The sequence below is a fragment of the Rana temporaria genome, chromosome 4 (assembly GCF_905171775.1).
Source record: "Rana temporaria chromosome 4, aRanTem1.1, whole genome shotgun sequence".
NCBI lineage: Eukaryota > Metazoa > Chordata > Amphibia > Anura > Ranidae > Rana > Rana temporaria.
This window is the reverse complement of record NC_053492.1, coordinates 360,582,096-360,605,613: the sequence shown is the minus strand read 5'-3', so window position 1 is coordinate 360,605,613 and position 23,518 is coordinate 360,582,096. Positions and strand designations below refer to the sequence as shown.

The 23,518-nt window shown below is 38.3% G+C and overlaps 1 protein-coding gene across 2 annotated transcripts in view; it reads left to right on the top strand.

Annotated features, from left to right (window-relative positions):
• Positions 1 to 23,518, top strand: part of SYNE1 (spectrin repeat containing nuclear envelope protein 1) — a 595,717-nt gene that overhangs the window by 422,609 nt on the left and 149,590 nt on the right. For both annotated transcript variants that reach the window (XM_040350885.1, XM_040350883.1), the window contains 6 exons: positions 4,512 to 4,631; positions 6,941 to 7,141; positions 9,139 to 9,312; positions 19,214 to 19,345; positions 20,793 to 20,989; positions 22,931 to 23,063. In XM_040350885.1, coding sequence (XP_040206819.1) covers positions 4,512 to 4,631; positions 6,941 to 7,141; positions 9,139 to 9,312; positions 19,214 to 19,345; positions 20,793 to 20,989; positions 22,931 to 23,063 — 957 coding nt within the window. The remainder of the gene's footprint in view (positions 1 to 4,511; positions 4,632 to 6,940; positions 7,142 to 9,138; positions 9,313 to 19,213; positions 19,346 to 20,792; positions 20,990 to 22,930; positions 23,064 to 23,518) is intronic.

Here is a 23,518-nt window from a genome sequence, read left to right as displayed (position 1 = left end):
CCAGCTATAGCCAGCGACACTAATCATTCAGGAAAAACCTGACAGGCTGGCTGTACACAAGTCAATCGATTGATCGACTTGTGTACAACCAGGGTGCCCAAACATGGATCAGAATTTGGCTGGACCCTGCTGAACTGGCCAAATGTTGACCCATGTATGGCTGTCTTTAGTCTAAAGCCCCATACACACTATCAGTTTTCCTGCAGGTTTTTCTCTTCAAGTTTACCAAAACCATGTAGTGCAAGGGCCTACCTGATTGCATACGAATTTAAACTCTTAGGCCGGATTCAGAAAGGACTTACGCCGACGTATCTTCTGATATGCCGCATAAGTCCATGGATGCGCCGTCGTATCTATGCGGCTTATTCAGCCAACAAGATACGCCTGAATTTTGGCTTGATATGACCAACGTAAGTCTCCTATGCCGTCGTATCGTGGGCGCATATTTATGCTGGCCGCAAGGGGCGCTTCCATTGATTTACACGTCGAATATGTAAATGACTTAGATACGCCGATTCACGAACGTACTTGCGCCCATTGCTGTAATCTACGTCCGGCGTAACGTTACGCCTCATAAAGCAGGGGTAAGTCTTGTTAAGGTATGGACGTCGAAAACGTCGGAACAGCCGTCGTATTTTACGTCGTTTATGTAAGTCGTACGTGAATGGGGCTGGGCGTAGGTTACGTTCACGTTGTAGGCATTGAGCCGGCGTATCTTAGGGAGTATATGCGACATGATTCTGAGCATACGCGCGCTTGCGCTGTTTGTTAGGCCCTTCATTTACATGGGGTCACGCTTTATTTCAATACATCACGCCCACTATCTGCCTACTTTGAATTAGGCGGGCTTACGCCGGCCCATTTACGCTACGCCGCCATAACTTAGGGAGAAAGTGCTTTGTGAATACTGGCCTTGCCTCTCTATGTTACGTCGGCGTAGCGCATATGAGATGCGCTACGCCCGCACAAAGATACGCCGCTGTACGTGAATCTGGGCCTTAAGGTTTGACCTCATATTAGATGGTTTTGGTAAACCTAAAGAGAAAAACCTGCAGGAAAACTGATGTGTGTGTATGGGGCTTGAGTCTAATGTTGTAGGAAGTTAAATGTAGACTGTTTATAAATTAGAAAAATGAAAATACCCTAGTCAACAATGCCAATGTTTTACAAGTGTTGATGGCAAAACTAGAATGGAACTACATACCATTCTATGCTAGTATCTAAGAAATCAAATCTCATTGCTATGCCTTTGATGATGGTAAGTTTTTGTGCTAGAATATAAGCAAATATATACAATGCAAATATGTAAAAAGACAGCAGTAATGTAATCTGCAGCCAGATGTAGGGGACAGTTGAATTACCAATCCTAATTATATTTTAGGCTTGTATGAAAAGTAAATCTTAAAAAGTAAGCAGGGAATCATGATGTTCAGAAAAGCCCTCTCGTATAATAATCCCCAAAACTGCCTCTATGAAAGCATACAGCCTGCCTACATAAGGTCATGTTTTATACTCAGCAGACTTAGACTGCATTCACACCTAGGCGTTTTTACGCCTGTAGCGCTACGCCGCTGCCGCCAGAGGGCTGAAAACAGATGTCCCTCTATGGAGATGGTTCACATCTCCACGCCGAACGCCGGACGCCTGTCGCCTGCCGCGTGAAAAAAGGTCCCGGACCTTTTTTTCAGGCGTCTTCGAGCGTTCGGCTAGGAGATGGGAATCATCTCCATAGAGGGGGTCATCTTGGGGCACATCTAGGTGGACAATACCGGCGTTTTGTCGCCGCAAATCGCGGTACAAAACGCCGCTATTTTTACCGCGATTTGCGGCGTCAAAACGCCGCGATTTCGTCCGCCTAGATGTGAATGCAGCCTAAGGCTGCATTCACATTGTAACGCCGCGTCCGCGGCGTATTTTGCCGCAATTTCGTTTACTTTTTTTTTTTAAAAGAATTACATTGCTGTCTATGGCTGAACGCCAATGCCGCCTGAAAAAAAGGGACTTGTTTTCAGGCGGCAGGCGTACGGCGTACGGCGTGAGATGTGAACCATCTCATAGACAGCAATGCAAATTCGCCCCTCAAGCGTATCGAGCGTCGGGCGTCGGCGTTTTGTCGCCTAGGTCGCCTAGGTGTGAATGGAGCCTTACTGGTAAACCAGACTTCATAAGAAACATATATATTTGTTTTTACTCAACAGTATATCTTATAATTAAACAAGCCTTACTTTTTAAACTCAAGCTATATAGCATTATAGGGATAGTGAAATATTACTTGAGACATTATTTAAACAGCTGAGTGTATTAAAATGAACCAGTAAACTTAGAAATAAATATTATATTAATGTTTTTCTACTCAAAAGTATATGTCAGTCACCTAATTATCCACCTTTCTGAGTGGACATAGTTAAAAAGGTAAAACATGAGATTAAACTTAGCTTAATCACATATGTTAATAAAAAAAGGTGCCTACATACACAGCAGTTGGGCTGGACACAGAATATATGGAACCCTATAAGCAATGTCAGTCCAGCGCTAAAGAAAGTCCAATGCACGCAGGGCTTGGGCTCACTAAGCACAAGTGTGCATAAGTCATTAAAAATACTCTTTCAGAGCATGCTAGAAACAATGTAAGCAGTTTTACAAAGATCACTGTCATCAAGAATATTATGACAGCACGTAGGTAATATCGGCCTATACAGGGAAGTTATCCCCGGAACAGGTGCAAAATGGCTGAATCTGCCTTTATGACTGGCTGAAAGTGCCTAAATAGGGTAGTAAGTTATTAACAGCTTGTAATAATGAGCCAGTATGCGTTGTGGGTTCAATAGAAAAGAGATATGCAGCACCATTTTAATTCACTGCCCATATGTGTTCGCAGCCTATTACATTAGGGTGTGCACCCCAAAGCTCAAATACACATGTGTGTGTGTATATATGTATGTATATATAGAGAGAGAGAGAGAGAGAGAGAGAGAGAGAGAGAGAGAGAGAGCCCTGATATCTCTCTTTTGATACAGAGAAAGGGGCTGAGGACAGAGATTCCTGAGTCCCTTTCCTTGCAGCTAAGCAGCAGGGGGAATCTGTGCAGCACAGGGTGATTAGGGTGTGTCTGGGCACACCTGGCACACCCTGTGTGCACGCCTATGGCACTGCCATTATCATCAATAGGCCTTGAATATGTGTAGATGCTTCAAAAAGCATCTTATGGGTGAACAATCACTACTTAAACAAGTGCCCTTGTGTTGTGTGTTAAAATGCATTAAATGCATAGTTATGAATGGGCTCTCATCCATACAATAGAGTTGTAGACCCATATGAACACAATATGGTTTTTTTTATTTGCCTAATAAAACAAACCAAAGTTACTAGATTATATCTCCAATTATTAGAACAGCAGTAATAAATACTCATCTAAAAGCCCTATGCAATGTTTTTTTTTTTCATTTAACCAGCGGGTTTAAAAACATCACAGATTCCTGCATGTGATGAGATGTAGATGCAGGGATCTCCCTCGTTGTGCTATTATATTCTCACCCCGTCATAATATGCAGATCAGCGCTGCAGCCATTGGCTGCCTGGGTTGATTGAATGCTGGTTATCCAGCAGGACCAATCGACAGAAACCGGTCTGACAACCAGCTTCTGTTGAACAGAGAGAGGTACACACAGACTGTAATTTGGCCTGTTTCTGCTGAACCAACCAAATTTCGATATGTGTGTACCCAGCTTAACACTCTTTGTTTGCCCATACTAGAGTAAAATCCAGTCAAGTCTGCCATTGATTTAGGCCACAATAGCTAACTGGATAATTTGTATCACTTTGGGCATATAGAGCATTATTCTTTGTACTGTACATAGAAGGAAAGGTGTCACAGTTGGTAAAATGTACCTTCACTTAAAGGATTACCACCTCTGCTCTCCCCTTCTCATGGATTCCATTGTATGTATGTATCTATATATCTATCTATATATCTATGTATCTATATATCTATCTATATATCTATATATATATATATATATATATATATATATATATATATATATATATATATAAATATATATATATATATATATATATATATATATATATATATATATATATATATATATATATATATATATATATATATATAGATAGATAGATAAATATATAAATATATATATATATATATATATATATATATATATATATATATATATATATATATATATATATATAGAGATAAATAGCTGTGTCCTATTTTACGGTCTTATAAGACAATACTATGGGGGAATGGGGTTATATGTTTTAAATTAGCAGCTTTTAATTATCCTCCTATTTAGGATGATAGCTAAGAGATGATGAGAGACCACTTTGCATCTATCATATACAGTATAAAGTGTTGCTACTTAAACCAGAAGATTACAGATTGTGGTTACAGAACGCCTTTACCCTCAAATTCCAACTTATATTATTTATTATTATGTTATAATTTTAATTACTAATACATTTTATTATTTTTCTGTGTTTAGGCTATTTTACAAGCAGAAAATAGTTTAAAAGAACTGGATACAGAAATTACTGAGTTGAGAAAACGTGGAGATCAACTACAGGTGGACCAGCAATCAGTGCAAGAATTGTCAAAGCTTCAGGTAAGGTGGAAAAGATAAAATATTTCGATTTTAGCAGGTTTTTGAATTTTAACTATGGTAACAAATATAGTAGGAAGAGTATAAATAAATGCAGGAGAGTAGTGAACATTTCACACTTTTGAAAATGTGAGTTACCAATTCAGACTCTTGTGGCATATAATCACACTTGGGATGCTCCCTTTAAAGCTGAACTCCAGACAAATACACAGATTAAATACATATACTGTATATAACACAGTTTTACCTATCAATAGATTTATATTTCTCTCCTTGCAGTTCTGAGATTTTCACAGTTCTTCCAGATAACTCAGTAATGCCTGGCAGATCAGGGGACCAAATCTTTCTCTGCTGCAGCTTCACTTGTACTTACAGGTCTCCTCCCCACCCGCCATTCTGTGACTGGACAGTGAAAGAAACAGCATTCTGATGAGCTCATCTCTCTTTCATTCTTTTTTCTACTTCTTTCAGCACACTAGTTGCACTGCAGCATACCTGATTGGCTCCTGGTACTGCTTATCTCCCGCCTCTCTGAGCTGTGCTGTACTGCTTATACCAAGTTCAATTCAAGTGCTTATTCTACTTGCATTTAAACATTTATATAATGTGATTACAGAGGTGCATTTATGTGTGCCTTTTTTTATCTGTCTAGAGTTTAGCTTTAATTAATCAATGTTCTATAGACATGTGCATTCGTTTTCGTCCGAATGCATTTTCGTCTGAGTTTCAGGTATTTTCCTTATCGTTTTAACAAACGAACGCGCAGAATCCGAAATCCGAAAGATCCGACATAAAAAAATTTATTATTTTCATTTTCATTGCTACAACAGTTCGATATAGATAGAGATTCGACATGACGCTGACAATAGGGATCTGTGTCTATCGAACCTGTGGTCGAATGTGCCTAACATTAACTCTATCAGTCCAATATTATTCTACATAGAGAGGAAAGATTTGACATTATAGAGACAGTGTTGGGATAGACCATTCGACATGAATGACGAAGATTCGACGAAGCAGCGAAAAAACATACAAATGTTGAATCTGTCATTGAAGGCTTATGGTTGAAAGTTCTAAGAAGATTCAACAAGCAGCTAAACTGTACGACGCTGCAATCGTACATTTCCGGTCAAATGCTCGGCCCATAGGCTATAGAAGAATTTGAATGTTAGTTGACTAGTAATAGTAATTTATAAATATAAGTATTACTAGTAATCAACACCAAAAAAAAACCAAAGGGAAAACACTGCGCTAGATATAAATATAAAGGTTATGCACCATTGATGAGTGATAAATTAATAATTAGCTGCCAGTACCAAAAAATCACAGTTATATTCCAGATCAATTTAATTTATTTTAGATCTTCACATTTTTTTCTGAGCGCTGTACTGTATATTACACATAATTATTACTAGTGTCATACAACATTAGAATTCTTCTATAGCTTGTAGGCGGAACATTCGACCGAAAATGTATGATTGCGGCATCGTACAGTTTAGCTTCTCCATCGAATCTTCTTAGAACATTCTACAGACAGCATAAGCCTTCAATTGACAGATTGTACCTTAATTAATTCGGATTTTTGGACGAATGCATTTTATAACAAAACAAAATAAAAAAAAAACTAATTTTGGGAGTAACTAAATAAATGTATTTTTCTGACCAAATGAAATTCCGAAACAAAATATTTAAGTGTGCACATGTCTAATGTTCTATGTCTTTCAAATAGACTCTTGTAGCTTTTATATATATATATATATATATATATATATATATATATATATATATATATATATATATATATATATATATGTTCTGTTATGATATGTTATCCCTAATAATTTTATTTTAATGTTTTCATTATTTGTATGCATATGAGTACCACAGTTAAAATAAAATAGATCTAAAGGCAAACTTTTTTTTAAATTTTGGATAGACAAGTTATAACCCCTGTGAATTTTTTGCCATTGAGGAGATTTCCTTTAGTTTGCTGTCCAATAGCCAAAACAGGAAGTGAGAGGAAATCCCTTCAAAGTGAAGGAAATGCTGGTTGTCACTTGAACTAGTGTCCTCTATTCCTGTTCTGGTGACAACCTAAAATCTGGGGTTTTCTTTCACCTTCACTCTCTGTGATAACAGTAAACATGACATACAGAGCATGAATCTCCCTGATTGGGGCACAGACAACAATAGAAAACTGACAGGTGTTCTTAACCTTTTCACTCCATCTGAATCAGCAGCAATCGCTCAACAAGTCTTGATTAGCAGATTTTTGTTAAATTGATAGATCTTATTTTCTCCTTCCTGTGCAGGACACATATGATGAATTGATGATAATAATCACCTCAAGAAGAGGTGGGCTAAATCAGAACCTAGCTCTAAAGAGTCAGTATGAAAGAGCTCTGCAAGACCTGTCTGACTTGATTGAAACAGGAGAAGAGAAGATGTCTGGAGGACAGAAATGCATTGTCTCCTCTAGAGAAGAGGTCCACAATATGCTTCAGAAGCACAAGGTAAGTGTATGTAAATTGCCACGTACAGTTATAATGCTTACATTACTGTTCAAGTTCTTCTGCTTGAATTGTAAGTAGATCTGCACTCATGTAAAGCTAAATCCTGATAATGATAGAATTACCACATAGCATAAGTGGAGAGAAATGGTATAAACCCAGATGGCTGGTGATCAGAAAAAGAAACAGAGAAAATTGTTATGCCTCGTACACACGATCGGAATTTCCGATGGAAAAAGTCAGACAGATTTTTTTCATCGGATATTCCGACCGTGTGTATCCCCCATCGGACTTTTTCTGTCGGAAATTCCGACGGAGTTAGAAAGAGAACATGTTCTCTTTTTTTCAGACGGAAAAAAATTATAGCGGAAATTCCGTTTGACTGTATGGAACTCTGACCACGCATGCTTGGAAACTTGGAAACACAACTCAAGTCACTTTCTCAGGCGCTGGGTTTACATTAGAGATTAGAAGACTGGAAGGCTGCCAGCACACTGCTAGGAGGTGGGAGCAGAGGGTGCTAAGCTGGCTTAGGCCTTATTCACACTGGCACTGCCAAACCTGAATTTACATGCATTTAGAGGACTTTTTAAATGTATACACACTGTAAATGCATTTCATGATTTTCCCAATAACACCTGCGTTTTCCCAATAACACCTGCGTTTAGGTGAAGTCAGTTTAGCTGCTTTTAGAGAAAATAGAATTCTGTTCAAATAGCATGTAGACACAACTAAATATGTCCAAACATAGTTAACTCTGCTTTGAAGCAGGAACATCTAAAAACAAGTGATCTGTGAAACATACACATTGTTTAAACTTCCCAGAAAATATCCCCTACATTTTGAAAAGCTAAATGCAGGAGTGAATGAGGTCTTAGCAATATATTTTTATTAGATTATATCAAAAATTACAAAGACAATAACAGAGTGAAAAAGCCAGTGCATTAAAAAAAAAACACATGTGATATAGGTGGCAAAATGGGAGGAGAATATATCCTCCCCCCCCGCTCGTAAAACAATACTAATCCAGTGCAGGTCTCAAAAGTGAACCAGAATTCAACAAATAATGACTATAACAGGTTCTTTATAGAATATAAAAAGAAAAGAAAACCTGTTCGGTCTGTGATATGCCTAGCAGCAATAGAATACTCCTTATATAAGCAGATTAAAAGAGAAATTTGAAAAAGGCAATAGCCAATAAGTTATAGTTCATGAAGCAAAAAAGGATATACCTGCTCAGGTGCATCAAAGTCCCAAGCAAAATTTGAAAAATAAATATGTAATTATAAAAAGAAAAGAGGGGAAAAAAAAAGAAAGAAAAAAGTGAATTCTTAGACTAGAATTTCAGTGGTTCTTCTGTGAATTAGAGGAATAATTGCTCCACTGTGTCTGCAGCTATAGAGATCAGTGAGGGCTTATTTAAAGGCTCCCTTATTGCTTTTTAGAATATCTAAATATTTGACTGTCCACAGTCTGATAAAGTTTCACTTTAGAAATTCTGATTTTTATGTTTGATTGATGTTTTACTGTATTTGCCTTGCTTTAAATACATCTCCATAAATACTAGTGAAGTGTCTAGTAAGAATATTTACAGAAAGGGTTCATGGACATGGCAGATTAAGACCATACACTATCCAGATCAGCATTAATGTGGGTGCAACTATACAAATCAATGACATGCTGGCTGGCTGGCTGTTCAAATATCAGTCGGGCAAGTAGAATTCTTTAGCTAATATATTTTTGTTCAATATGATTTTTTTTATAGTAAATCTAAGTCTGAACATCTGTGGACATTTGTAATTAACAAAGGTAGGAAGGTCTGCTACAAGATCAAATACAGTTCCTCCAATGCCTAACTAACCTCAGAGTTCGCTAACGATAACACTGTTATATTGTGGATGAATAATAATGTTGTCAAACGTATGAGTTTGGCCCAAATATCATTTGCAAATGGAAATATCACTTTTATATTCATTACGAATACATGGACTATTTTCCAGGAGTATTTCCAAGGCTTGGAGTTACACATGATCCTCACCGAAACACTTTTCCGGAAAATCAGCAGCTATAATTCTCCTAAGGAGACTCAGCAACACTCAGATTTAATGGCGAGAGCATCTTCTGTACTGAAACAAGCTCACAAGAGAGGGGTAGAGCTGGAATACATACTAGAGGTAAGACTAAAACCCTTTCTACATGAATGATTCTTATGTATATAGCACACAGTACTTAGAAACTTTGATTGTTATTATGTTATTTGACTGACCTCACAAAACAGTAAAAGGGACATGTGCATATGTATTGATTACAAAATATCTATTGATCACCAAACTACATGGATATTGGGCATAAATATTTTAAATACAACATTGTCCTGTTTTAACTTTCTCTGGGTTTTCAAGTGCCAAGGACTTAGGATGTGTGATATTTCATTTCCATAGACTTGCATGGGTGTAATAAGTATTGAAGTACTGTTTTGTTTTTGGTAGAGTGGATCAGAGACCCTACTGGGTCTTAAAAACAAGACTCTGATAAAGAAAGCAGCATCCACCCCTTGCATGATTGTACACTCTACTGCTTTGCCTTTATTGTAAAATCCAACACAGCACTACAAGTAATAGCACACTGGACAGTTGACGTGTTTCACACTATACTTAGTGTTTTATTAAACACTAAGTATAGTGTGAAACGCGTCAGCTGTCCAGTAGTGCTGTGTTGGATTTTACAATAAAGGCAATTATTATTTGGAGTGCGGCTGTCCAGAAGAATTCTTCTTTTTCCGCCTAAATTCTAATAGGGGTATCATTAGAGAGATTTCCCCTTGCTTCTCTTTTAATAATTTTTATTGAATGTGTAGTATATAGGGGGCGCTAATAGAACAAATTTTGTAATTAAACAAAATATCAAAATATATATATAATAAGGTGATAGCAATTACAATCTTAGTGATATCTATATAAATATATACAATCTTTGCAAGTAATACTAGAAGACCCGTGGGTCAATAGTGAAAAATAAAAAAATCCACAAGAGAGTCTCTATAACAAGAGTAATGTGCTCCCAAGACAAGAAATCAAGAAAAAATTGCTTTCTTAATGATAATTAATATTGTCCATATATTTGAGTGATAATAGTGACCACTAGCAAACAAAAAAGTGAATCTTTGCAATAGTCCAGAAAAGTAAAACATGCAATCTTCTCGTGAATGACAGTGCTTCAAAGTCTTTCCACCACTTTCGCAAAACGACACCCAAAAGTGTATAATTTAAATGCGCTTACCAAAGCGATTTGACCCCTTTAACTAAAAAGAGAGTCAAAAACGCTTGTGCAGTTGTTAATGTCTGCAAACATGTATTGCGTCCTTCACTGATTAGATACAGGCAAATCTTCTTCCAGCAGCCTCATAAATGAAATACAAAACAGAGAGCCTCCATAGTGCAACCGGTTTTATTTTAAAAGAATTTTAAACAAAAACTTGGGCCAAGTGGCCACTTACATTAAAAAGTGCCCATCCCGGCACTGGGTCTGCGGGCCTTTAGATGGAGGAGACAGCAGCCTCAATTGACAAGTGGCAGGTACCTCCTAGCGCCTCGTCAGCTCACAAGGGTCGGATGATGGGAGATGAATAAAATAACGTGACCAGGCTCGCCGCCGACGATCGTTTCGTATAAACGTCTTCAGGGGGGCGTGTGCCTGGTCACTGTGGTCACGTTTGTTTATAGGGGACAACCGGAAGTAGTTCCGTTTGATTGACACGCATTTTAGCCAGTTACAGCACATTTGCGGTCGATATAAAAAAACCGGAAGTGACCGAAGCTGATTGACAGATGCTGCAGCCAATTATAGCGCAGTATCGAGAGCTGGAGACAAATGGACTTGAAATAATGATTGACTCGAATTTCGGCCACTTACAATGCAGTCCCAGTGTTGGCTTCGGCACTCCCATCTTGGCATATAACAATAAAAGACACACCATTGCCTGACAACGATATCTCTTCATAAATAGCTAATGTCTGATGTTAAACTGATTTAATTATGAGACTCGATTAGGCAGGACAATGTAATTAATACTTGTAAAAATTAATGACAGCGATACTATTATAAAAAAATGTATTTTAGGACATAATGGATTAAAGAAAAAAGAGAGCTGTCTTCTAATGAAAAACCACAAGATGGCACTTTTTAATGTAAGTGGCCACTTGGCCCAAGTTTTTGTTTAAAATTCTTTTAAAATAAAACCGGTTGCACTATGGAGGCTCTCTGTTTTGTATTTCATTTATGAGGCTGCTGGAAGAAGATTTGCCTGTATCTAATCAGTGAAGGACGCAATACATGTTTGCAGACATTAACAACTGCACAAGCGTTTTTGACTCTCTTTTTAGTTAAAGGGGTCAAATCGCTTTGGTAAGCGCATTTAAATTATACACTTTTGGGTGTCGTTTTGCGAAAGTGGTGGAAAGACTTTGAAGCACTGTCATTCACGAGAAGATTGCATGTTTTACTTTTCTGGACTATTGCAAAGATTCACTTTTTTGTTTGCTAGTGGTCACTATTATCACTCAAATATATGGACAATATTAATTATCATTAAGAAAGCAATTTTTTCTTGATTTCTTGTCTTGGGAGCACATTACTCTTGTTATAGAGACTCTCTTGTGGATTTTTTTATTTTTCACTATTGACCCACGGGTCTTCTAGTATTACTTGCAAAGATTGTATATATTTATATAGATATCACTAAGATTGTAATTGCTATCACCTTATTATATATATATTTTGATATTTTGTTTAATTACAAAATTTGTTCTATTAGCGCCCCCTATATACTACACATTCACTAAAATCTAATGAGGGATTGCCTTTTTATATTTTTAGGGGAGCAGCTTTAATTTTAATTTTAATTTTATCTACTAATTAATCGTTCCACACATTTTTTTGGCGCGAAAATTCATCTCCAAACATTTGTCTTAGTACCTAAGTCCCTACCTTGGTTCTAGTACTAAATCTATTTTCCACGCTGCCATGGACGTGTTCAATTTCATGCGAGACAGACACGTAAACCTAGAGGAGGTTTTTCAACAGGCCCCGAGTCCCAATATTGACTTAGAACTGGGACTCAAGCAATTACAGAGTGATATGGAAAAACAAATTAGATTATGGTGGGACATTGCGTCCTTCGAAATGTATATAGGGAAAAATCTCACACCCAGAAGACTCAGATGGGATGTCGGTCCCAATGATGGGATCGAGGATTTACAGCTATTGGATGAATGGTTCCAGTTTTTTAACGCATGTGAACAAAAGCTCATGCAGTTAATGGTGAAACGACGTAAGGCAAAGAATAAATTATTGGATGCCAAAATCGCCGATCTCAAAGAAAAAATGGAACCATTCAAAGTTCATAGTGAGTATACAGAGAAAACCAAGCTCCTACAAGTGCATCTGAATAAATATGACGGCGAGATAAAAAATAAAAAACTTAAAAAGTATCAAAGAGATATAATGGATTATGAAGAAGATAAAGTATACAAATGGCAGGTTACTCTTAACCCAGCCGATTCACCTGAATCATCCCCAATCAAAGAACCTGGAGCCATACCGCCACAGGCACCACGGAAAAAGGTTCCAGTAAGATCTAATACTCCTAATAAGCCTACCAAAACTACAGCAAGATCACAACCGAATCCCCCCAAAGCCTCAGCTCCTCCATACTATCCTTATCCACAACCATATCCTATGGATGCCTATCATAGATATCCCATTTCTGATCCTCGCCAGACAGACAATGGCTACTATGATCCCAATAGGTTTTCCTATCCACCGAGACCCCCGAGAGGGGGATCTCGAGGAAATTTTAGGGGGAGACCGGCCCCCTATCAAAATCAATACCAGGGGGAATGGAGGGGATGGAAAGAACCCTATCGCATCCCTCCCAAGTCCCCCCAGTATCAAAAAGAAAGAGAGGGAGAAGAGGACGAGGCGGAACGAAAAAGAAAAAGAGTGGATTAAGTGATGGTATCTTTAATCTAGCAGGGGTAGATTTTACAGAACCAGAATTAGAAGTATTACAACAAGGATTAAAATTTGCACCCGAAAAAAACATCGATAAGTTTGAAATCTTTATCGATGTAGAAAAATATATCCGCAAACTAAACATAAAAAAATATTTTGCTGGGAAAAACATCACGAATGAGGGAATCAATGAGGATTCTGCCTATTTACATAGTGGACTCAAAAATAATTCAACCTTTAACCCTAAAAAGGGTATGAACCATCAGATCGAGGCCTTTAGAACTATGGTTCAAGAAGATCTACGAGAATTAAAAGTGTCCCAACATGTATCTAATAATAAAATTTGGGAAGGAATCAAACTTTTGGAAGCAAACAAACAAATTGTGATTCGCCCCGCTGATAAGGGTGGTGGCTTGGTAATCTTGGGAAAAGAAATGTATTATTCAGAAATGGAAAGACAATTAGGGGATACATCTACGTATCAACTTTTACATGGGAACCCTACAGTGAAATTAAAAGATCTACTTTCTGAGTGGATTGAGGAAGGAGTTGCTCGTAAAATCCTTAATCAGAAAGAGGCAGCTTATTTACTAATCCATGCCCCCAAAGTTCCTGTTATGTATATTTTGCCAAAAGTACACAAAAACAAAGAACATCCGCCCGGTAGGCCAATAATCAGTGGCATAGATTCTCTTTTCTCCCGTTTGGGAGAATATCTAGATAGTTTTTTTAAATCACTTGTCTCATTAAGTCCCTCCTATCTAAAAGATAGCAAGGACCTTATTATTGCACTTAAAAACCTTCAAGCAACTGAATCTACTATTCTAGTAACAGTCGATGTCGAATCGTTGTATACGAACATTACACATTCCGATGCACTCCAAGCAATTAAATGGGCATTGACCAAACAATCTACCTTGAAAAAGGCTCAGATTAGGTTTTTAGTGCAAGGTCTCAAATTAGCTATGACCAATAATTTCTTCTGGGCAAATCAACAGTATTATAATCAATCCAGCGGAGTTGCTATGGGAGCCAGATATGCTCCCAGTGTAGCCAATGTAGTTCTCAATAAATGGGAACACGAAAGTATTTTTTCTAACAAAAACAAGTCTTTATGTTTCTATCGGAGATATATCGACGACGTGATCCTTTTTTGGGAAGGTCCAGCTAGTAGTCTGGAAGTTTTTCTTGCCCAGATGAATACAAATAAGTATAGCCTCAAATTTACAGCCGAGACCAGTATGAAGACAGTGAACTATCTAGATCTTACTATTTCAAAAAATGAAACCGTATTTGAAACAAAAACATACTTCAAAGCAACGGATAGGAATGGCTTTGTGCCAACTACCAGTTGTCACCACCCACAATGGGTAGGAGCCATTCCGAAAGGTCAATACATGCGTCTTAAACGCAATTGTGCCACACAAAGGGATTTTGAAGCACAAGCAGATGTATTGACAAGTAAATTTATAGAAAAGGGTTACTCTGAAGTAAACTTAAATAAAGCATTGACCCAAGTTTCCAGAATGGAAAGAGAATCACTCCTTATCACCAAGCCAAAAAAGTCATTTGAGAGCCAAGTTCCTTTTATTTCGGGGTTTCATCGCCAATTCCGTCAGGTAGAGACCATATTCAAAAGGCACTGGCCACTACTTCTGAAAGACCCAGACCTGATGACATCGATCGCATCAAAACCAAAATTTATATACAGAAGAGCTCCGGGACTCAGAAATCGGATAGCCCAAAATGTACCAGATCCCCCTAAGAAAGTTAGTACTTTTCTAGATGGCTCCGGCTTCCATCATTGTACGCGCTGTAAGGCCTGCCAGACTACAAGAAAACCTGGAGCCACAAAGAAGAGAACACATTTTCAGTCTAATGTAACCAAAGAAAAGTTCAAAATCAAACCATTGATCACTTGCAACTCTGATCATGTCACCTACGTCTTGGAGTGCCCTTGCTCGCTCCAGTACGTGGGCCGTACCACTCGTAAACTTAGAGTGAGGATAAATGAACATCTAGCGAATATAAAAAAGAAATTTCCAAATCACAGTGTGTCTAGACACTTTGAAAAATATCATCAAAGTGATCCATCTCTCTGTCAGTTCTATGGAATTGACAAGATATCGAATCATTGGCGGGGCACTCATATGAGAAGAGCCATCTCTCAGAATGAGACCATGTGGTTGCATAGGCTTAGGAGTATGCAGCCCCTGGGCCTCAATATCGAACTCGATCTCAATTGCTTCTTATCCAATGAATGACCCCTGTGTAGACTCTTTTTTTCCCTTGTTGTATACTTAACCTAAGAGATCCATTCTTTTTATCCTTAATGGAGTCGACAATTTTTATTAATGGTATATGTCAGATTCAACATTTGCAATTATGTGAACTAGGTTGCGAATAAATTAACTAAGCCCCTCCCCCCTCTTTTCGTTTCTTTTCATATATACTTATATATTGTGGTCATGTGTTCATTACCCTGACTATATAGTATAGTATATATAGTATATATTTTACATTTTATTTTTTATGTAGTGATATATGATATATATTTTCTACATAAAAGACTTAAAGATTACAAATCAGGGAGAGAATTGTCTCCTGTGGGGTGTAGCTAACATTTCACGAGGAGATCTATTGTCTCCCTAGAGATTTTTTAGTATTTCTAACCAACTGTCATCTAAATTGGCATGATTTTCCTCATATACTATTTCCATATCTCTTCAATCCTGCCAAGGGACTTGGAATAAGTTCTTGCAGGATGAGATTGAGGTGTGTGATAAGGTGCCATCTTGTGGTTTTTCATTAGAAGACAGCTCTCTTTTTTCTTTAATCCATTATGTCCTAAAATACATTTTTTTATAATAGTATCGCTGTCATTAATTTTTACAAGTATTAATTACATTGTCCTGCCTAATCGAGTCTCATAATTAAATCAGTTTAACATCAGACATTAGCTATTTATGAAGAGATATCGTTGTCAGGCAATGGTGTGTCTTTTATTGTTATATGCCAAGATGGGAGTGCCGAAGCCAACACTGGGACTGCATTGTAAGTGGCCGAAATTCGAGTCAATCATTATTTCAAGTCCATTTGTCTCCAGCTCTCGATACTGCGCTATAATTGGCTGCAGCATCTGTCAATCAGCTTCGGTCACTTCCGGTTTTTTTATATCGACCGCAAATGTGCTGTAACTGGCTAAAATGCGTGTCAATCAAACGGAACTACTTCCGGTTGTCCCCTATAAACAAACGTGACCACAGTGACCAGGCACACGCCCCCCTGAAGACGTTTATACGAAACGATCGTCGGCGGCGAGCCTGGTCACGTTATTTTATTCATCTCCCATCATCCGACCCTTGTGAGCTGACGAGGCGCTAGGAGGTACCTGCCACTTGTCAATTGAGGCTGCTGTCTCCTCCATCTAAAGGCCCGCAGACCCAGTGCCGGGATGGGCACTTTTTAATGTAAGTGGCCACTTGGCCCAAGTTTTTGTTTAAAATTCTTTTAAAATAAAACCGGTTGCACTATGGAGGCTCTCTGTTTTGTATTTCATTTATGAGGCTGCTGGAAGAAGATTTGCCTGTATCTAATCAGTGAAGGACGCAATACATGTTTGCAGACATTAACAACTGCACAAGCGTTTTTGACTCTCTTTTTAGTTAAAGGGGTCAAATCGCTTTGGTAAGCGCATTTAAATTATACACTTTTGGGTGTCGTTTTGCGAAAGTGGTGGAAAGACTTTGAAGCACTGTCATTCACGAGAAGATTGCATGTTTTACTTTTCTGGACTATTGCAAAGATTCACTTTTTTGTTTGCTAGTGGTCACTATTATCACTCAAATATATGGACAATATTAATTATCATTAAGAAAGCAATTTTTTCTTGATTTCTTGTCTTGGGAGCACATTACTCTTGTTATAGAGACTCTCTTGTGGATTTTTTTATTTTTCACTATTGACCCACGGGTCTTCTAGTATTACTTGCAAAGATTGTATATATTTATATAGATATCACTAAGATTGTAATTGCTATCACCTTATTATATATATATTTTGATATTTTGTTTAATTACAAAATTTGTTCTATTAGCGCCCCCTATATACTACACATTCACTAAAATCTAATGAGGGATTGCCTTTTTATATTTTTAGGGGAGCAGCTTTAATTTTAATTTTAATTTTATCTACTAATTAATCGTTCCACACATTTTTTTGGCGCGAAAATTCATCTCCTAATAATTTTTATTGTTTTGTTTTCATGGAATAACATAACAGTAGGTACGCCCACACAGGGACATTAAAACATTATACAAAATGTTCATATGAAGGTAGATAGAAACATTCTTACATTTACACAAGATAAGGGACCGTAATCCCGCTATGGAAACGTAATGTTTTTGTATCATCACCGATGAGGACAGGGCGTCCCGGAGACCAAGTGTCTCTGGGGTATGAAGGCTTGGAGAGGGGGCACTCATTAGGGTCCTCTCTTTTTCTCCTGATGAGAAGTTTTACCAGAGTGGAAGACCCCATACACACTATTCCAACTTTTGTTGTCAGATTTCCTTTAGATGTACCAAAACCATGTAGTGCAAGGGCCTGCCTGATTGCATACAAATTGGAACTCTTAAAGTTTGACCTCATATTATATGGTTTTGGTAAATCTGAAGGAAAAAATCTAGAGAAAATTGGATAGTGTGTATCCAGCTTTACTCTCCAACAGTGTCACAGGGAGAAATTAAAATGCTTTTCTTTAGGAGAGTGGAGGACGACTTCCTGTCACTTCCTGTTTGTTAAAACCATTATCAGCACGTCAGGAAGTGTGAGAAAATGCTTCCCATTGGACTCACGCTGGCAGTAAAAAGCCCAAATGCCTTCTAATCACCCCCTACTCTATTTAGAACTAGCATAAAAAGTTTGTGTTTTGACTTATGCCCTAGTTTGCTTTTGGTACAGACTTTCTATGGGTCGTTACTTAAATATAAAACTTTTTTCTTTTAAGAATTCATCTACATAACATTGCGAATAGGTAAATAAGATTCCTGAAAGTGTATCTTTTGAGGAGAGGATGGGAATTTAGGATTCATTTAACGTCGACCATGTAATCAGTTCTGAGGCATTAGTCATTGGATCACTGTTTAGGTTGAGCCGCTGACTGGCCAGCTCTACCTGAATGTTAATTCTCCTAGAATCGTAGGCAAAAACCATATTGGCAATGGACATGTCTCCAAATTGATCAAGTGTTTATTTACTTAGGTAACATAGATACCTGTTTTTTTTTCTGTCAATGGTACATTTTTTCAAACACTTAGGCCTCGTACACACGCATGAGGAACTCGTCGTAAAAGAAACATAGTTTTCCTCGACGAGTTCCTTGTCAGGCTTGTCGAGAATCTTGACAAGTTTTCTTTGCGTACACACTGTCAAGACCAAATCTCGTCGTTCTCAAACGTGGTGACGTACAACACGTACGACTGCACTATCAAGGGGAAGTTTGATTCCACTGGCACAACCCTTGGGGCTGCTTTTGCTAATCTCATGTTACTGCGTGTTACGTAAAAGTTTGGTAAGAGACGATTCGCGCTTTTCAGTCTGTTACAGCGTGACGAATGTGCTATCTCCATTACGAACGCTACTTTTACCGAAGGTGCGCTCCATTCTCATACTTTATTCTGAGCATGCTCGGGTTTCTTAGCATACACACAAACGTGTTTCTCTTTGTAAACCAGCCCGACGAGGAACACGACGAGGAAATTGAGACTCCCGACGAGGAAAAAAAGAACTTGTTCTCTTTTTTTCTCATCGAGTTCCACGACAGTTTTCTCGATGAAAAACATACACATGACTGTTTTTCTCTGCAAAAAAGCTCTGCCACCAAGTTTCTTGATGGATTCTGTCGAGGAAAGCGGTCGTGTGTACGAGGCCTTTGGCGTGTTATTCCCTTTCATGACTATGTCAGGTTATTTACTTACTGACAATGTCATGATATTTAGTTTAATTGTTTGAAACTTTATTTATTATATGGTGTTTTCTGTATTGCTAACCACAAATCTCTAGACATGGATGCAATTGGATGAAAAATATCAAGACCTAAGCAGGCAGCTGGAGACAATTGAGAGCAACATACCTATTGTGGGGCTTGTGGAAGAATCAGAAGAAAGACTAAAAGAAAGAATTCAATTGTATCAGGTACTGTGAAAAATATTTTATCATCACCAAGTAATTAAATGTATAAAATGAATCACATTTCATTCAAATAGCCTCTTTTTTTTACAATCTCTCTGTTTGTTTAGTTATGATCTACCTTTTAATATCAATTTTCATATATTCTCCAAGCATGGTGTTGTTTTGTTGATAGCATAGTATAAATAACACATCTGGATTAGCTTTATCTTTTAGTTGCAGAGGTTCTGAAAGATATGTGATAGCCCCAGACCAATAATAAAGCTTGTAGTGCCGCTCCAAGAAAGAGGAAAAATATTCGACCCCTGGTCCTCAGATGTGGGGGTGCCGGCATCCAAACTATCTCATCCAGCGGTAGTGATATTAAACATTCCGACCTGACCTAAGTAAAGTGTTAGGTGGCCTTAGCCATCGCTACTCAGCTAGCACCAACCACGCCCTATGCCATGCTTCGTTCCACCTAAGTCATAGTTTTAGGGAAGCGGCATCCTGGATGCTATGAGGATTTTTTCTGGGGTTTAAATAAGGGGCTGGTGTAAGGCCTCATTCACACGGGCATACTGATCCATACACCAGTGCGAAAGGTCACCTTCACCCGTGCAGGATGCACAGATGTTCCATGCAACTGCATGTAGGCAGTCTGTACAATCAATAACAGGCAACCTGATCAGACAGACTATGTTCCGATCCGTGCTTTGGGCCCACACTGTACACTCCAAGACATTCTTTAAGATACATGCAGGTCAATGCAGCCTGTCATTGATTTGAACAGCCTGATTGCACACAGTTGCACAGAACACCTGTGCATCCCATCCGGGTGAAGGCGGTCCTTTATATGGGTGTACAGATCAGAACACTCGTCTGAGGCCTAAGAGAAGGCTAAATGGGGCTAAAAAATGTCAGTGTAACTTTACCACAGTCAGGGTTGCTCTGACTGTGGTTAGATTACGCTGACATTTTCAGCACCTTTTCGGCCTTAAACTTGTGTTCATATTGAATTTTGTTGTGATAATTCAACAAACTGTTTTTTAATCCATGATCCACAAAAGCATTGGCTGTATCTGACGTTCTTGTTCAATAAAGATCATAAACACATTTCTGAGCAAGATGAACATTCTTCTAAGCGTGCCTAACTACATATGCAGATTTTGTAGTTCCAGGACTAAAGCTTCCCAGTTGAAGGCTTGAGAACTCTGTGGCTTGCACCTCTTTCTCTTATTAGTCTAATTGCCTAATAAGGGGTCCTGCACTATACACCTATTTAATGTGTTTAGCATTTCATCTCAGTGTTTAGCATTAATGTCATCATTGATTTATTTGATTTATCATTGTTGTTAAACATACAGCATCTAATTGGGGCTCACGGTACGATAGTGGTTGGTTACTGATTTATTTTAATTTTGCCAATTGTTAACTAGCTAACTAACCAGTTCTCATTGATTGTTCTTTACAGCGCTTTAAGTCCAGCCTGGCAGAGTACCAACCAGGACTTTACCAGGTATTGGAAGATGGGAAGAGATTGCTGATGTCAATCAATTGCTCAGAGCTAGAGAGCTCACTGAATCAACTAGGAGAGCAATGGCTGAACAGCACCAGCAAGGTTTCCAAGGAACTGAACCGACTGGAGAATATCCTCAAACACTGGACAAGGTATCACAAGATTATTGGGATGTCCAACAGGACCTAGCACCAAAACGAAATGTTTATTAGTGTCATATTTGTATTTCTTCAATTAACATATTTTCCCAATGCATATGGGTTATAAATATGAAAATTAGTCTGAAGCTCTTTTCTAACTGTTTTAACGGCTCTAAGTTTATGGTTGCTTCGGCCCACACTCAATGAGTCCAGAGGTTCAGAGCATAGTAAACCCAGGAAGGAAGAAATGAGATGGACATAGTGTGATACTGTTTAAAATGTACTTGATTGAAAGAAGTAAAAGTTTACACTCACATATCAACAGATGATTCAAGCATATAAAACGTAAGCAGTGGGGTCAGCGGGCCCGACGCGTTTCGATCAATCGATCGTCATCTGGGGTACTGCTACCCCAGATGACGATCGATTGATCAAAACGCGCCGGGACCCGCTGACCCCACTGCTTATGTTTTATATGCTTGAATCATCTGTTGATATGTGAGTGTAAACTTTTACTTCTTTCAATCAAGTACATTTTAAACAGTATCACACTATGTCCATCTCATTTCTTCCTTCCTGGGTTTACTATGCTCTGAACCTCTGGACTCATTGAGTGTGGGCCATTCCGCTCATTATTGCTGACTATTGTCAAACATTGGTCTATACCCTTACGGTCTCATCGTTCACCACATCAATTTTGGGAACCATCCTCCTGTGTGCCGCCCAAGGTATCCTAAAGTCAAGACACCGCTACCATTAAGCCTATGTGACCTATTAGGTGTACACCTATTTAGGTCCACGACATCTGGTAAGCCTCCGATTTTTCTTGGTGGTGGACTCTCTATCAAATTTATACCTCACTTTCTTCTCAGCACTGAGTCACTTATTTGTTGGAGCAATTATTATTGAACTTTATTATTGAACATTTTTTACCAATCGTATTCATTTAGATTGGCCTTTTGTGAACTTTACCACACTTATGTCCTCTATGCAGAAGGATCTTATATGTTCACTGTTTATCTGCACGTATTATTAGCGCTACACTTTTGTTGTTTTTTGGGTTGATTTACTAAAACTGGAGAGTGTAAAATCTGGTGCAGCTGTGCATGGTAGCCAATCAGCTAACTTCAGTTTGTTCCATCAAGCTTTGACAATTAAACCTGGAAGGTGATTGGTTTCTACGCAGAGCTGCACCAGATTCTGCACCATTCAGTTTCAGTAAATAACCACCCTATGTCTTCTAATTCTTTCTCCAGCACAAAGAGCCACCTCTATCCACACTACTAAAATGGCCCGTACACGTTATAAGCAACGATCATACAATTTTATGATAGTGTGTAGACAACTTTCGACAGCTGATTCCATCATTCTGAAATAAAATTTCCAAAGGGACAAACACCAATTTTTTTTTTGCATGTGAACAGAATGAACAATTTTTGTTTAATGTGTACAATTTTCTTATGAGAAATAGATACAAAACACTGTGCATATTCAGAAACAACAAATAAAAAAAAAAGCCTTTGTCGTACAAGATTTTTCGAATATTGTTTTTATCCTCGGTTCGGACTTGCTGTGAAACATCAAGGAAAACCTGCCAATCGCTCGTCCAATTTTCTCACAGTGTGTTTCAGGAGTGAGGAAGAGAGGGTGGTAACACTCCTACTGGAGGTTTGGAGGAGCCTGGGAGTAATAGAAGATACTTTTCTGAGTTAGAAAAACATACTTGAATAGAATTATAATTTTTTTAACCAGAGTTTAATGCCACTTTAACTAATTAGCTAAACTAGCATGTTGCTGCTAAATGCAATGCAATAGTACATTTTCTATAGGTTCTAATGTTTTTCAGTAAATAGCTCAAGAGTCTTTTTGTAATTTGTAACTAAATTGTCCACGTAATTTAAAATACTTGTATAAAGAACTAAATTGACCATAACATTTCATTTTTCCTTCTAGATATAAAAACGAGTCAGCTGAACTTGTTCACTGGTTGCGCTCTGCAATGGATAGACTGGACTTTTGGACTGAACAATCTGTTACTGTGCCTCAAGAGCTGGAGACTGTCAGAGATCATCTAAGTGCTTTCTTGGTAAATATATATAAGATGGTTAATACAAAGGTGCCTGCATGCATGTCTACTCTATTTTGAGTCATGTGGCACCCCAAAATGTGTGCCAGCTATGTAATCCTGTGGTCAGTACCTACAATCAAACTATCGCTTTACTGGTTTGTGTTAAAGCAACTTTCTTTTTAGAATGTATAAAATGGGAGGATGAGTCAGTCTGAACTCTAAGGCCCCGTACACACGACCGATTCAGTTTGAATTCAGCCAGAAACTCGATCGGAGCTGAATTCTGCCGAGAAACCCGGCGTGTGTACACTTTCGGCCGAGGAAGACGACGAGTTCCTCGTTGAGCCAAATAGAGAACATGTTCTCTATTTCCTCGTTGTTCAATGAGGAAAGTTGGCTCGCCGAGATCCTCGGCGGCTTCACACAGAACTCGACGAGCAAAACGATGAGTTTTGTCCGTCGAGTTCCTCGGA